Source organism: Pollachius pollachius (genome assembly GCF_949987615.1).
Source record: "Pollachius pollachius genome assembly, chromosome: 6".
Lineage (NCBI taxonomy): Eukaryota > Metazoa > Chordata > Actinopteri > Gadiformes > Gadidae > Pollachius > Pollachius pollachius.
In genome coordinates, this window is record NC_136939.1 from 6,984,845 (window position 1) to 7,000,483 (window position 15,639).

General features: G+C 47.4%; 1 protein-coding gene across 5 annotated transcripts; it reads right to left on the minus strand.

Moving 5' to 3' along the window:
- Nucleotides 1-716: 716 nt before the first annotated feature.
- Nucleotides 717-14,567, minus strand: cdk11b (cyclin dependent kinase 11B). Of its 5 annotated transcripts, none has more exons than XM_079738357.1 (21): nucleotides 14,532-14,567; nucleotides 13,900-13,944; nucleotides 13,466-13,596; nucleotides 13,068-13,207; nucleotides 12,630-12,757; nucleotides 12,193-12,337; nucleotides 11,706-11,845; nucleotides 8,801-8,926; nucleotides 8,582-8,680; nucleotides 8,014-8,157; nucleotides 7,727-7,801; nucleotides 7,142-7,359; nucleotides 6,672-6,762; nucleotides 6,270-6,391; nucleotides 6,063-6,168; nucleotides 5,325-5,446; nucleotides 4,971-5,078; nucleotides 4,597-4,713; nucleotides 4,168-4,316; nucleotides 2,701-2,890; nucleotides 717-1,311 (listed from the first exon to the last, which is right to left on the minus strand). In XM_079738357.1, the coding sequence occupies exons 3-21, from the start codon at nucleotides 13,574-13,576 to the stop codon at nucleotides 1,219-1,221; spliced, it is 2,424 nt and encodes an 807-aa protein (XP_079594483.1). In that variant the 5' UTR covers nucleotides 13,577-13,596; nucleotides 13,900-13,944; nucleotides 14,532-14,567; the 3' UTR covers nucleotides 717-1,218. The 5 variants fall into 5 exon arrangements, with proteins under 5 accessions (XP_079594483.1, XP_079594480.1, XP_079594482.1 ...); XM_079738354.1 differs by having other exon boundaries at nucleotides 11,706-11,914; XM_079738356.1 differs by lacking the exon at nucleotides 13,900-13,944 and having other exon boundaries at nucleotides 11,706-11,914; nucleotides 14,532-14,558.
- Nucleotides 14,568-15,639: the final 1,072 nt, after the last annotated feature.

A 15,639-nucleotide genomic window follows, 5' to 3' on the forward strand; every position in this document is an offset into this window, starting at 1 on the left:
CGTTGAGCTCCTGTGACCATCCATATGGAAAGCCTCAGCCAGTCTCTCACATTACTACCATCTGCCGACAGAGCCAGGCCCTGGCTTCTACACCGTAACCCAGCAGCATAGCCCAGAACACCAGACCCTCTTTCCATGCCCACTCAAGGCATCAGGTGCAATAACTCACTAGAGGGGCCCTGGAAGGAGCGTTATAGGGTTAAGGATGTCAAATCAAAACTAATGCACGCAAATGGGTTATTACTTTGTGCCAGAAACCCAAATGACGCAAGTGGGGGCGTCATTGTGCAGACACGTGCACCTTTTTGTAAATAGTTATATCACTATCACCATTATTATCATCATCATTATCCCTGTGCTGATTTTTTTCCACCTACGCAACAATAGGCAACGTAAATAAATAGACAGCTGTGATGCATAATGTGGAGAACCAATGGCTAAGCCAAGTCTGGACAATCTCTCTCTCCCCCACAACAGAACAAAGCGCTGAGACAAAGTGTAGTGGTTAGAATGACATCACCTCTGGAAGTCTACCACCCAGCTGGGTTCAAGGCAGGAGTTTTCTTTTTACCCTGATTTTAGTGTTTTTTTTCCTTCTCTGGCAACAGCTGTCTGTTTGCAAAGCAAAGATTCATAAAAAAATAATGGCAGACCAAATAAAGTCTCAAACTTTATTACTTGCAAAAACATTGCCCCCCCCCCCCTTCCCAGCCCTGTCCACTCTTGCTGGCTCGATGGCAGACAGCCATAAAGTAAATATCGGTACAATTATGTTGGGTGGAAAAACGTTCTTGATGATACATCATTATACAGTAGCTCCAGCAGTCAGGAAATTCCAACCTTTTAAAATCTGGTCCTCACATACGGGATAAAAAAAAAATAAAAAAAGTACATTAAAGTTAACCCAAACTACAGGGGACGAAGAGAGTTCGGACCCTCATCTACAACAGCCGAAAAAATACGATCTCTCCACTTTCTGAAAAGTTTTGGACGACAGCCTACGGTTAATTAAAAAATAAGTACGGCTCAGCTCGGAGCTATCCAAGCAATGAGGAGGGAGAGCCGGGGACCTTTATGAACACTACGAGGTGTGCCAAACGACCGCCCCGCGCTTTCTGTTTTTTTTTTTTTTTTTTGCTTTTCCAGACCGAGACGCCGATGGATCCCATGACGCTTCGCCCTGAGGCGCCCCGCCTCACTGCAGCGTTGTCTCTGGGCTCAGAACTTGAGGCTGAAGCCCGGGCCGACCGCCGAGGCCCCCTGGTTACTGGTCGTCAGGTGGAAGCCCGTGTCCTTCAGGTCGTCGTCCCCCTGGAGGGCCGCAGACGGAGAGGAGGGGGGGGGGCGTCAGTCACATCACAGCGGGCTTCATCAAAACGACACCATTCTGCTCCTGGTTAACGTCTTATTAAAGTGTGAAGGGGAGGTCACGCCGTGTCGGGCTGACTGAGGGCTGAGCGTATGATCGGGGCCCCTGACCGGGACGTCCCGCGTGTCCCTCTGGGGAACACATCAGGGGCCCAAATCCCTGATGGCCATCATGGAAAACACGCAGAGCCACAGAGCCGGCCCGCAGTCAGTGTGTGATGTCTTTACCATCAGATGTGTGGTGGGATGCCTTCACCAGATGGGATGTATGATTTATGATAGAGTGGTGGTGGTGGTGATGGAGTGGTGGTGGAGTGGTGGAGTGGTTGTGATGGAGTGGTGGTGGAGTGGTGGAGTGGTGGTGATGGAGTGGTGGTGGTGATGGAGTGGTGATGGAGTGGTGGTGGTGATGGAGTGGTGATGGTGATGGAGTGGTGATGGAGTGGTGGTGGTGATGGTGGTGATGGTGGTGGAGTGGTGGTGGTGGTGATGGAGTGGTGGTGATGGAGTGGTGGTGATGGTGGTGGTGGTGGTGAGGGTGGTGGTGGTGATGGAGTGGTGGTGGTGGTGGTGGTGGTGGTTGTGGTGGTGATGGAGTGGTGGTGATGGAGTGGTGGTGGTGATGGAGTGGTGATGGAGTGGTGGTGGTGATGGAGTGGTGGTGGTGGTGGTGGTGATGGAGTGGTGATGGAGTGGTGGTGGTGATGGAGTGGTGATGGAGTGGTGGTGGTGATGGTGGTGGTGGAGTGGTGGTGGTGGAGTGGTGGTGATGGAGTGGTGGTGATGGAGTGGTGGTGATGGAGTGGTGGTGGTGGTGGTGGTGATGGAGTGGTGGTGATGGAGTGGTGGTGATGGAGTGGTGGTGGTGGTGGTGGGGATGGAGTGGTGGTGGTGGTGGTGGGGTGGTGGTGATGGAGTGGTAATGGAGTGGTGGTGGTGGAGTGGTGGTGATGGAGTGGTGGTGATGGAGTGGTGGTGATGGAGTGGTGGTGATGGAGTGGTGGTGGTGGTGGTGATGGCGCAGTAGTGGTGGCGGGGATGGTGATGGAGTTAGATGGTGGGTCCGAGCGGTGGTGTTGACGGTGTGGTGGTGGTGGAGTGGTGGTGGTGGTGGTGGTGGTGATGGAGTGGTGGTGGTGGTGGTGGTGATGGAGTGGTGGTGGTGGTGGTGATGGAGTGGTGGTGGTGGTGGTGATGGCGCAGTAGTGGTGGCGGGGATGGTGATGGAGTTAGATGGTGGGTCCGAGCGGTGGTGTTGACGGTGTGGTGGTGGTGTGTGACGCCGAGGGGGGGGTAGCTGACTGTTGGACAGAGTGGCGGTGGTGGTCTTACCAGCTGACTGTAGCCCAGCCCTCCCTCGGGGGGCCGGGGGCTGCTGCCCCTCTTGACGCGCTGCTGCTCGCTCTTGGCCGGCCAGGTCGGGAACATGGAGGGCTCGATGGGCAGCGGAGACTCATTGAAGTACTCGTGCTTCAGCCCCTCGTCCGACAGGACCCTCTTGCTGGGGCAGTAGGTGAGGAACCTGGGGGGGGGGGGGGGGGGCACAAAACATACCGTCACTCGTCCGAATACAGAGGAGGAGGAGGAGGAGGAGGGGGAGGAGGAGGAGGAGGAGGCAGCAGTGGCTGGAGGTCTAGTGGGACACAGCGGTCGTGCGGGCGGACTCGGCCCCGCTGTATACACACAGAGGCCTCGGAGCCACGACCCCGGGGGTCTACCGCGGACCGGGTTCATGTGCGGCGGGAAACCCTTGTTCCCATGGAGCGCAGAAGGCTCCCTTTACAGAAGCCCTCCGCAGCGAGGCGAGGGACGACCGGGGAGTCAACCAGAGTTGTGTTTCCAGGAATGCAGCGTGGAGCGCAAGAGGCCCGCTGTTTTAAATCACCGTGAGGAGGACAGGGATTAGACGGGCCCGCTGACGGAAAGCAGACGCCTCCTTGCCGAGAGATCGTCTCGTCTCCCCCCCCCATTCTGGAACTCAAAACGAGCGCTACTAATGAGGTTGACATTGGGAGGTATTTTAGTTATCTTGGAAATGCCGTGAATTCGAGAAAAGATATTAAACTGTCGTTTTATGCGAAAAACGATCCGTCATTAGCCCCGCCAGCCTACGGGGAGCCAGTTCAGAGTCAGACCTCTGCCCGCTCTGAGGTCATACCCAAACAAGCGTCCGCCGCGCGGCGGTGTGAGGTTCCAGAAGGCTGTGCCGTGTGTACCTTTCCAGACCGCATTCCTCCAGAGCCCTGCGGCCACGCAGGCTGGGAGGCAGCCGGCCGCCACCGCCGTACGGCCACCGCGAGAGGCTCTGGGCCAGCCTCGGTCTCACCACACACTGATCTCATTCTCAATGCATTCCTAGGTGACCCTGTGTGTGAGTGTTAGTGTGTGTGAATGCATGTGTGTGTGTTTGTCTGTGTGCGTGAGCTGAAAGCAGTGTGTAAATCCCTTTCCTTAAGACAGTCTTATTAATCCTAGCTTAAGGAAAACTGCAAGAACAAAAGAGGACAGGAGAATGCATTGTCCTAAGGATTGATGCACTCTACAGTAGAGCTTTGAGAGACACAAACATTGCGGGCCGAGTGTTTGGGTTGCTTCAGCTGTGTTTACCGGGGATGTAAACAGATTCTTATCTACAGACGTCCAAACACTGCAGGGAATCGGCCGGTTTTCCGTGACAAAGATAGATAAACATGAGGTGAATCACAGAACAAAGGTCTCCTGGACTCCCAGCAGAAACAGTAGCGCTGTGTCCAGGAAATTCAACGTGGCGTGTGTTTTTTGGGTTGCGTTCAGCCGTACTTGTTCATGAGGTCGAAGCCCTGGTCCGAGAGCAGCGCTCCGAAGCGCTTGCGCAGGTTGTTGTACGGGTACTCGGTGAAGGTCATCTTCTTCACAGCCGGGAGCTCGCCGTAGCCGGGCCAGATCTTCTCACTGGGCGAGCCAAGGTCCTGGAGGCACACACAGAGCCTGTTAACACAACGTCACTACACCAACGAATCACGGTGGGGGACGTGGGGAGGGAGGGAGGGCGCTTCATGCCTACCACAGTCAGCTCGGGGTGGGGGAAGAAAATGATCGATTCACGTAGGAATCGCGATTCTTATCTTCTAGGATTTTAACGGCTCTTTGAAGTCTCAAACCGCAGCCTTCTGGATAAACATGTTGCGTGTAATACATTCCCTTCTAGGCGCATCTGGCTGAAGCACCGTATTTCATTGTCAACCATACCTTGAAAATCTTGTTGATTTGGTCGATTTCGGATTTCCCCGGGAAGAGAGGCTTCTGGGTAAGGAGCTCGCCGAAGATGCAACCCACGGACCACATGTCCACCGCGGTGGAGTACTCCTGTTGGGGGGAGAGAGGGCGTTCAGAGGGTCAACACTTGAATGCAAAAGTACATAAATACAAATACATGAATAAAAAATAAACCATAACAAAAGAAAAAAATAATTGACATTTTAAATTATATAAAAATATAGATAAATACGAAAATATTCATCAATGCAAATAAATATATGAATAAAATAAAATATATTTATAGTTAAAGAAAGATCCACAGTAGCCACTAGTCCCAAGATGGAAATTCAATAAGAAGGACCCACCTTGGCCCCCAGCAGCAGCTCTGGGGAGCGGTACCACAGGGTGACCACCACGGGGGTGTAGGGCTTCAGCGGAGAGCCGTACTCCCGCGCCAAGCCAAAGTCCCCAATCTGGCAACCAAGGAAACACATGAATACAGTTGTTACAAGACATTCCCCTGCTTTAGCGACATTAACATTCATAGAGCATGCACGATGCTTCTTTATTATGCGGGTGTCACAGCAGAAAGCAAAGGAACCTGATTGAATGATAAAAATAAGAGTAAAGTTTGAAACAACTGTTTGTCCATATTTCCCTCTATAGTGAGACCGTGGTGTTATGGTGAACGTAACACCTGTACGTGACGGAGCCCACACCTTGAGGATGCCCTTGTGGCTGAGCAGCAGGTTGGACGTCTTCAGGTCGCGGTGGAGGATCCAGTTGTCATGGAGATGTCGGACCCCTCTCAGCAGCTGAATCATCAGGGTCTTCACCTCACCTGCCAAGGGAGAGGGCGAGAGAGAGAGATACTGATGAGTTGGTCATTATAGTTTGATAGGGCTTAGACATCTCAACATCACATTTCAATAACCTTCTCCATTTTGCATATTTCGCCAAATTAAATCAAATGTTTCTCATTATAGGAAGTGTATCTGAAACTGCCACATCGTTTCTCATTCAAGACGTGGCAAAACAATATTTTATAAGTCTGGTTTACGGTACATTTGCGATGATTTAGGAAACATATTTAGGATGTATAGCGCTAAATACACAAAGAAAATGAAAGTGTAAGAAGAGTTTGTCCTGCAATACCAAGAGGCATTTCGGGTGGAAATATCTCAAGCTATTTTAATAGAAGGTATCACTTTCAAGTACATCCTTCTCAACCTCTTTTAACAGAAAAAAATACACCAACTCTGTGTTATCTGCTTTTATACGACCCTGGTCCAAATGAATACTCTGCCCAATGACGAGCCTGTGTAATTTGCGGATGAAACTCAATACTGCCCCCTTGTGTACACTTTCAGGGGTGCAAACTATTGAGGACCGAAAAGGTGTCATTATTTTGTGTTTAAACATTTTTTCCCATTAATACACAATAGATCTAGCCTCACCTGGTAGGAAGGGCTGCTTCATGGTCTCCATCAGACTCTTCAGGTCATGTTCCACGTAGTTCATCACAATGTAGATCTTGTCCATGTTGCTTCCGACCACAATTTCCTGCGACAGCGGATACATTGTCAAACACGGGGTCTAGAGAAGATCCTGATATTAGCACGTGCTGAATTGAGATTAAAGTTTTAATCTAAATTTGTGTTTACCCTGACGGTGACGATGTTTGGGTGCTGAGCCTTCAGGATGGTGTTGATTTCTCTCAGCGAGGTGATGGGGAAGCCCTCCTTCTCCTTCTCCATCTTCAGCCTTTTCAATGCCACGATTTCATCTGAAGACAGTCACACACAGGCTTAGCGGCGCAAGAGAACAACAAGGCCAGAGTGTTGTCGGTCGATACAATGCTGTCCGTCGTTGGAATGCCGTGATACAAAACTAAAATACCGTGAAGGATTTCAGCTATTGGATCACTGTGAAGAAGAATGCATGTCGTCTTTGCATTGCATTAGACGCTTGTTACAATTAAAGCGTGAGTGATTGAGAGCCAGTTGTTCTCATTTGTGCAGTGGACCGTAAAAACACACTCTGTGGTCCATATGCATTCCTCCTACCTGTCTTCTTGTCTTTGGCTCTGTACACGACACCATAGGTGCCCTCTTCGATCCGGTTCAGACACTGGAACTCCTCAACGCTTCGACAGCCCTGTGACACAGCGGAGGTACGAGAGGTTCACAAAATAAGACTAGGAGCACACACACATTCATAGAAAACAGTAGCCTAACACAACGGCCTGCATGCGTAAGGTACATAAAGGTACACATAGCATATGGACACGGAACTTAGAAACCCTTGTATAATGGTTAATAATGTTATTTGAATGTGGTAAATATTGTCAATAATTTCTACCCCAACTATTGATGAATGTTTACATTATTTTTTTGCATCATTATTTCTACTACCCACATAGTGTGTCTATGGTCCCATTTTCCATCATTTTGTTCCTATTTCTAATCACACAAGACAGTCCATCGTAACTTGTGCTCAGAGTTGTCAGCGGGCGGGGGGGACCCCAGGAGCGTACCTGCAGCGCGGGCAGGTACTTGGGCAGCTCCTTCTTCTGCTCCACGGGCGAGATGGGCGGGGAGTCTGGGATGTAGTTCTCCTCCGGGGTGGGGGAGCGGGTCTGGGCGTGCGAGCCTGGGGTGGGCTCGTCCCCCTCCAAGGCCTCTCCGTCCTCCACCTCGTCCATGTCCTCGCCGCTCTCCTCCGTGGTGTCGTGGTCGAAGCGGGACTCGGGCACTGCGGATCCCACGGGGGTCATTTCACTTTCTACTCTTAAGAGGATGGCGCTCGACGTTTAAGACTATAATACAGTTCTTCTACTTTATTATTTTATTGTATGACTGTTTCAATGGGAAGCACTTCGAGTCTGCCTCGTGTATGAACAGTGCTATATAAATAAAGTTGCCTTGCCTACTTGTAATCTTACAATAATCTTGTGTTCTATGAAAAGGTTGTCGATTCCACAACTATGATGACAAATGATAAACTGAGATCACTTTTACAAGACAGAAAGACTAAATGCAAGGGATTCAAGCAGGGGATCCCAACACAGGTCATGTGACAGGACTATGTGGCCAATGAGAGGTGGGAATGGTTTACCCACCTGCAGGAATGTGGGTCCCGTTTTCCCGCTCTTCCTCAAACTCCTCCTCTGACCGGTCGTCCTCACTGACATCTTCTGCGAGTAAAACAAGATGGAGTTTAATGAAACGGCGGGAGCTAGGTTAACCTCTCCGCTTTGAAAAATAACACTTTGGAGAACGACTTAAAGCTAGGGTAGGCAATATCAATCGCAGATATCCAATATCGACACATGATCTTCGCATCATTATGCAAATATTATCATGAGAGCAGCACAGCTATACAAAGTGTAGGCAAGAACTTATTTACCTGCACTTGGCGCTTCAGACCTTCCCGAGGCAGAGGCGGACTCTGCCTCTCCATTGTCCTCCTCCTCATCATCATCCTCGTCACTCTGGCTGCTAGACCCCTCATCTTCCTCTCCTTCCTCGTCCTCAGAACCGGACCCTGACCCTGTGATACGGGAACAGGTTCAATTTGATCAGCGATGGACCTTTTTGTTTCAGTTACAGGAGCCCTGTTGAACGACCTCCCAGACTACAAGAAGCTTTGTACGATTCAAAAGTATGTTGTGGGAAAGAAAGGTGGATGAGGGATGTTGTACCGGGTAAGACCCCTTTTCCACAGAGCCATAATGGAAGGACAAACACAGGTAGATAACACTAACCATGGTGGTACTGCTATTGCTATGACTTCTAAGTAGCCCTTAGCTTCACTAGTTGAGTCTACTTCCCTGTGCCCTTGTACATAAAAAGAGCAGACCCATTCCTCGTGTTATGAGCACCACCTGAGTTTGTCCTACGACCACACCTCTGTGAAAAGAGCTCCATTGCGTGACGTGATCAACCAACAGGCAGAGGGATGGATTCCGCTTTACCGGCAGAGGACTCTGCCGTGCTGGTCTTCCTCTCGCTGCCGCTGATGTCCTGCAGGTCAGCCAAAGGGTCTTTGTCCTCTGGCTTCTCCTCCTTGGACACTGGGGAGGGGAGAGAGGGAGGAAGCAGAGTTAGCCACAGAACAACGCTTCAGACCTCGGTCCCCACTGTGGGCGTGGGGGAGGGAGCGTGTTGAACGAGGGCCGGCTGTTAAGACTTACCACCGGGCTTGCGGGCCTCACTGAGGTCGGGTCGGTCCCGTGTGGCCCGGCTGGGGCTGCGACTGCGGTGGCTCTGCTTGGCTTTGTCCTCGTACTCCTCCGGGAGGGCCCGGTGCTGGGACGGCCCTGTGGGGTGAAGGTGGTCCGGAGTTACTCACTAGCTGTGTTCGAAATGGTTCCCTATCACGGGAATAGTGCACTATATAGGGTGCTCGCCATTTTGTGGGGGTGTTCGAATTCTCAGTGGTTAATTTCATGCACTTAAAATACCCAAAGTTTGAGTAAACATACAATGTTCCCTACACGTTACTCCCGTATACCACAATGCAATACGGTCGTGTTTTTCCGGAGGAGAAGAAGAAGCTGGATAACCGCGAAAACGAATACATTTAATGATGGAGTCTCCGGCTTTCGTTTAGAAATGTCTACAATTTATTTGGGATTTAACATAGAAAATGGAACATTCAAAATGTATTAAAAAAAACTTGATCAAGGAAATGTAACATTCAACATCAATACAACCTCCAGCTTTCCCCGTGAGTGCCCGCTTTGTTTACATGATGTGGGCGCATCTGTCTGCGTCACACAAATACCCGGCGCATTCACTGACGCAAATGACGTTTAGAAATGTTCAGCGTAGTGTCCGAATTCTCGTTTGTTCATTCCCTATATAGTGCACTATTTCATAGACACTATATAGGGAATAGTGAGTGAGTGAATAGGGAACGATTTCGAACACAGCTACTGTGTGAGAAGGAGCCTGTCGGCACGGAAACACGGAGCAGCAGTTTATACTGTGCGTGTGTCGCATATATATACGTATATAAAGAGTGTAATGGTGCCTGTTAAAACATGATCCCGTACTGGGTGACACGTAGTTTGATGAGCACGAAGGAACGGTTAAGGATGGACTGAATTATGGTATGGCAGAGAGAAAACTGATATTTTTACAAGTTTTGGAGTCACAGCCGTATAATTTTCCTTAGCGGGACTTTAATATACTATAGTATGTACACTGCCACTCAAAGGTACTATAACACTGGTGATTGTGAGCCTGGGTGCTGCTCATTATGGATTTTGTGTGGAAAATGTGATGCAAAAAACGGATCTAAATCAGGGGGTGATTGCAAACATTGCTCGACGGACATATGTTATAGCAGCAGGAGCATGTCATGTTGGGCTGTTTACGGGGATTTCCCCCAAATGTAACGAGGGGAGCAAGTAAGTAATAAATGTCTTGCTCCTAATCGAAAACCGTGACATGAACCGAACCGTGACTTGCCTGAAACGCTACACCCCCCAACATTTGGGGGGTGTAGCGGACAAATAAGAAGCTTTTTCTATAGTGATTTGCACTAAGTCATAAAATCCCAGTAGGGGTGGCACAAAATGATATTTGATTTACATAAAACTAGTTGTTCTGAGCTTTGAGCACTGCAATGTGTCGAAGTTTAAAATCAAACAAATTAATTAATGCATATTAAGCAGTGGATTTTTGTATTTATTTATGTATTTGTATGTGTTTGTTATTTTTTGGAATCGAAATGTGAATTGCATTGATTTATTTTGTTATCCTTTCTTTAAATATTTGAACCCCAGAACTGTTCTGCCTTCTGGGAGTTTGGTAGTTATGATATCAGCGTTATCGCGGGAACCGCATCGTGATAGTATCGTATCATGGGCTACTCCACTTATTATAATTATGAATTCCCAGTGATCATTAGGGGTGTAACGATGCACGTATTTGTACCGAACCGTGTTTTATTGGTCCTTAAGGTGCAATGTACAAAGAAATTAAGGTGCAAAGTCAAACCGGAGAAGTGATTCCGGAAAGGATTTCGTTAGAGGACCAATCCCAGCCCTCGCCGTCTCCGTTGTGTCGAACAATAGGTCCAAGGTGTCGACGGATAGTTAAAAAATATTGGATACGCATGTAAGCTACGGAGAGGGCCTCCGACAGGCTCTCCGGCTACGGGGAGGGCCCTCCGTGACTACGTACAGCCCTGTAACATGCACACGCATTTGAAAAGGCACCAACCAGGTGTTACTATCACCGTTGCTTTGAAAAAAAAAAAAAAGCTGTGCAAATCCATTTTTTAAAATTTTCCCTTTAAAAAGGACAATTCCGGTGTAAAATGGATTTGGGATATGTTTGGTATGATAACGAGTCGGAACGTTCATTCACCCGTCGACGCCATCTTGTTTTTAAGACTTGATAGGTAGATTGACGAACACAGAGATTGTGACATCTGTCAGCAACACGCAAGCTCTGTGGTCACCAATCTACTTATTGAGTCATAAAAACAAGATGGCGTAGACGGGTGAACTACTGATGGTATTGTGTTTATAAAATATCCTTCGTAATAAACAATCTGTACACTTACAAAGTTATCAATGCCTCGTTTTATATGTTAAGACCCTTATTATACTATCAAAGAACTGTCGGGCTACTTCTAGCCCTTTAATTGGTTTAAAGTAGCGACTTGGTTTTGACCATAACAAATGCCCCCATCGTTCCAAGTTTATAGAGTTTTGGTAGAATCGGCTAAAAACAACCAACTTAATGTGTCTATACGCGCTTTTTTGCTCCCAAACGAACATTCCAACTCGTTATCACATTAAACATATCCCAGATCCATTTTACACCGGAAATGTCCTTTAACTATGAACCGTCCCGTGACTTCAGAACCGAGGTACGTACCGAACCGTGACTTTTGTGTACCGTTACACCCCTAGTGATCATAATTCGTTCACACAATAACCCAATAATTCAGCGTCATTCGTCATCAGTGTACACATGGAAAAGCTCATCTAAATCAATACTCTACGCGTCGCGCAGACGATCCCACCCCCCGCCCCGCCACAGAGGGCGGCGGTCTCCGACGGGCGCGGCGGCGAGACTGACCTTCGCGGCGCATGTCGCGCTCCTTGCGGCGCTCCTCCGCCCTCCTCTCTCTCTCTTTTAAGTCCCGCTGCTCCTTCTGTTGCTGCTCGCGGATCTTACGGTCGCGCTCGCGCTGGCGCTCCAGTTGCTCCAGGCGGTCCCTGTGGTCCAGAGGAGATACAGTCATCCAGTCAGGCGTTCGGCAGACACCCTCCCAACCCCCGTCAGCTCTACACACAGAGCCAGAAAAACAACATGTTGGAAGGAGATACCGGGCACAGTGTTAAATCACATCAGAGCACAGGGGGTTATGCACAAATTGGGGTGAAGACTAATCAACTACTCAATATGAATGAATCAATATGAAATAATATATAGTCATGCAACATTTTATCATTTCATAACGCTAACATTTACATGTAATTGCCCACTTAGGCTCATCAAATGAATCAGGTGTAAGTTACAGGTATGGAACAGGTTAACTGAGGGAATGGGACGACGGAGTCACCTCTCTCTGCGCGAGTGGGCCCTCGCTTGCTCCCGGCGCTTCTGCCGCTCCCAGTCCCGTCTGGCCTTGTCCTCCTCCCACAGCCGCTTCCTGCGCTCGCTCTCTCTGTCTTTGTCCTTGTCTTTGGGCCTGGGGTGCTTTGTGTCTGGGGAAGGGGAGGAGGAGACGCGTGAGTAGGAGAACCAACCGAAACACAATTATCTGAGTCTGCACATATATGCGTTCCAAATGCATCAATTAGTAAAAAATTAAAAATAGTAAATGAAGGTTTGTGTGAAACGCAAAGGAAAGCGTTTATCCATTGAGCCATGGGGTGAATGTCTTCAAGTTCTGTTTGTAAGCTCCAACAAAATGTCTTGTTAATACATACATTACATTTCTTTGAAGAAGCATTGTTCAACCTTTAAGCAACTCAAATAGCAAATGGCCTGTCTCACCTCCTTCATCCGAGTGGCTACGGTGACGTCTCTTGTCTTTCCTCTTGTCCTCCTTTCTGTGGTGCGACTTGTCCTTCCTGGCCATCTGCTGTGGGGGCTTGATTGCGAGTGAATCATCTTCCTCTCCCCTGAAATCAACCAGGCAAACACATTGCGTCAGTGTCATATAAACAGCTATGACGTCAAGACTATGAGGGTGGAATGGTACAGTCACTCTACAAGTTGTGCATTTGTATTGGTTTCAGGTCTCATTGCTGCTCACAACCCTTCCAGACATAGAGATACCTCTCGGGTGCCTGCGACAGACCTGCTGGACTCGGATAAGGGCTTTCAACCGTTTGCACACACAGTGAACTTTGCTGACGGCAGCAAGCACCTGTTTGGCTGTGATCTGAGTCTTCATTATAAAACATGCTGCCCACTCCAACATTGACGTACCTGTCCTCTGTAGAGCCTTCCCGTGTGTACGGCGAGTTTTGAATTGTTATTTCCATTCTTTGATCACGTAATTCCCCTTCCTCCGGAGTGTCCCGTTTAGCTTCCCTATCATCCACCTGTGGAACAGGACATGGAGCAAACTGTACAGAGGGACAGGGAGACATATGGTTAAGACAGTTATAATCATCATCATCATGTAATGACATCCAATATTACGCAAGCCATTAAATATCAACAATAAGGTTCTAAGTCCTTACTACATGAACCACTAGTTAATAAACCATAGCTATTTCATTTTTATTGACATCTTAGAAGGACTAAAGTCTACAAAACATAAATGCATTTGAGACTTGAAGTAGTTTGCATTTAACAAACAACTTAGTTCTGGTATGGTTTACATTTTTCTGGCGCTTGGGCTCCGTCTTTTCCTCTAGCTCTCTTCTGCGTTTTTTCTCCTGTAGAATTTCCTCAAGTGTCTTCACTTTCCAGGTGTCCTTTGTGTCCCCCATCAGCAACCACAGACCACCACCTAGAACACACAGGCACGGTGACTCCAGTGACCAGGAATCCAGAACGATTCAATTGGATACAGACAATGAAGTGTGTCAAGTGAATGGAAACATTTGATGTCGGAGTGTGTAAAGGAAACATGTTTTTTTCTTTGGTACGATTAGGAGGGATTATGAAAACACAAAAGGAAGAATACTACAGTTGATTCATTTTACAACATATAGCTGCGGACCCATTGAGTACTAAGGTTGAATTATTCGGGCCGTTTCACGAGGGTTAAGGTTAATATGGAAGGATGAGGATCAATCTAATGGCCTGTTACCTTGGTGCCTTGTTTGTTATCCATAGCAGAAACTTCGCACTTTCACTGGCAAAAATACAAAGCAAAACACACCAATCCAGGAATGACTCAAAATGGTTTAACTTCTGGTTCTGGCGCAATGTTGTCCTTCGTTGAACTAACTACCATTTGATAAATATAAAAAGATTATTTGCGTAATAGGTATTAAGTACATGTTCTTCTGATAGCTAGGGGTGTCAATTATCTAGGTTTTTGTGACTACTATTACGAATGTAGTAACGTTTCGGACGAGAGAATATATACCTCCTACTAGATGAAGTGGGTAATCGTTTAGTAATCGCAGCCAACACCAGCACACAAACTACTTTAAGCAACGACCCCTTCCATACAGGGATACATCATATAGTATTAGTTGGTTTTGGTGACATAAACACATTGCCCGCTTACATAACTCGTGCTGTTTAGAAACAAGCTACACAATGTGAAGCTAACCTACACACTAGCATGCACTTTACCGGTCAACCGGAGCAATTAGTGACGTTTCCGCCAGGATATTTACAAAAAACAAAATCATTTTCTTAGCCCTTGATAAAAAAATAATGAAAGTGTTTGATTAAATGTGCCTTCTTGGCAATTTAAATTGTTAAACAAACCTGTAATAAGCTCCGCGGTATAATGAACACCGGAAGACTGAACTTTGTTCTACTTCCGGTGTCATTGTTAATGCACATTTTTGAAAATATAACTCATATTTTAGATTACGGTCATAATAGCCCTAATTTATGAAAAAAACGATTGTATCCTTTTTTCTTTTTTTTTACATTTTATTAAAAATAAATAAACTGACGAAGAGGAACGGGACTATGAAAGGAAACGCCCCCTCGATGGAGAAAAATAAGGGATGTTTGCTGTAAATGTGAATGCAATATTAACAGGTAAACCGCCAATTTGGATTTATTGAGCTTTATTATAGACACAGTGCATCTCTATGGGTAATGCACGCTGTGTGTGTGAGTGTGTGTGTGTGTGCACGCGCGCGCGCGTGCACACGCATGGAACCTTTCACTTTGTACCCTATGGGTGCAAGAATATGACAAGGAAATCACATGTCTGTTGGCTTGTCATCAATGCTGCCATATGCTGTTATGAAAAACTGTCTTGTTGAGGCGCCTTATGTCATCTATTAAAATGCAATAGTCAGCCGTTGATCACAAACTGCACATGAGGAGTGTGTACATTTGCATAGCTATGTACGCATGTATTTGTGTGTATGTGTGTGTGTGTGCATGTATATCTTGATGCATCAGATGTTTCTGCATATACTTTTGGTCTTCTATAAGAGACTGAGGCTGAAAACAGAAAAAGAATACCATCAAATATACCCCCAAGCTAGACAGAGTGGCTTTAGGAATTAAAGGGACGATGATTTATTCATTTTTTTATTATGAGTGCATAAGAGCTAGGCCTACATCTCAGACCCCCCCCCCCCCCCCCCCCCACACACACACACACATACACACCTAAGCTGTGTGTCTTTAAAGGAAGTACGCATTTGTTTTATAAGTGCATAACCGCTAGGCCTACATCTCAGAGATAAAACAGACACACAGACACACAGACACACAGACACACACACAGGCCAAAGCTGTTTTTTCTTTAAAGGAAATATGCAAGGACAATATTGCTAAGTGTGAGGGTCTCGGGAAGTAACTTATCTTTGCCTTTTCCAGTTGAGTCCTGCCTGGCGCCTTCTACTGGCCA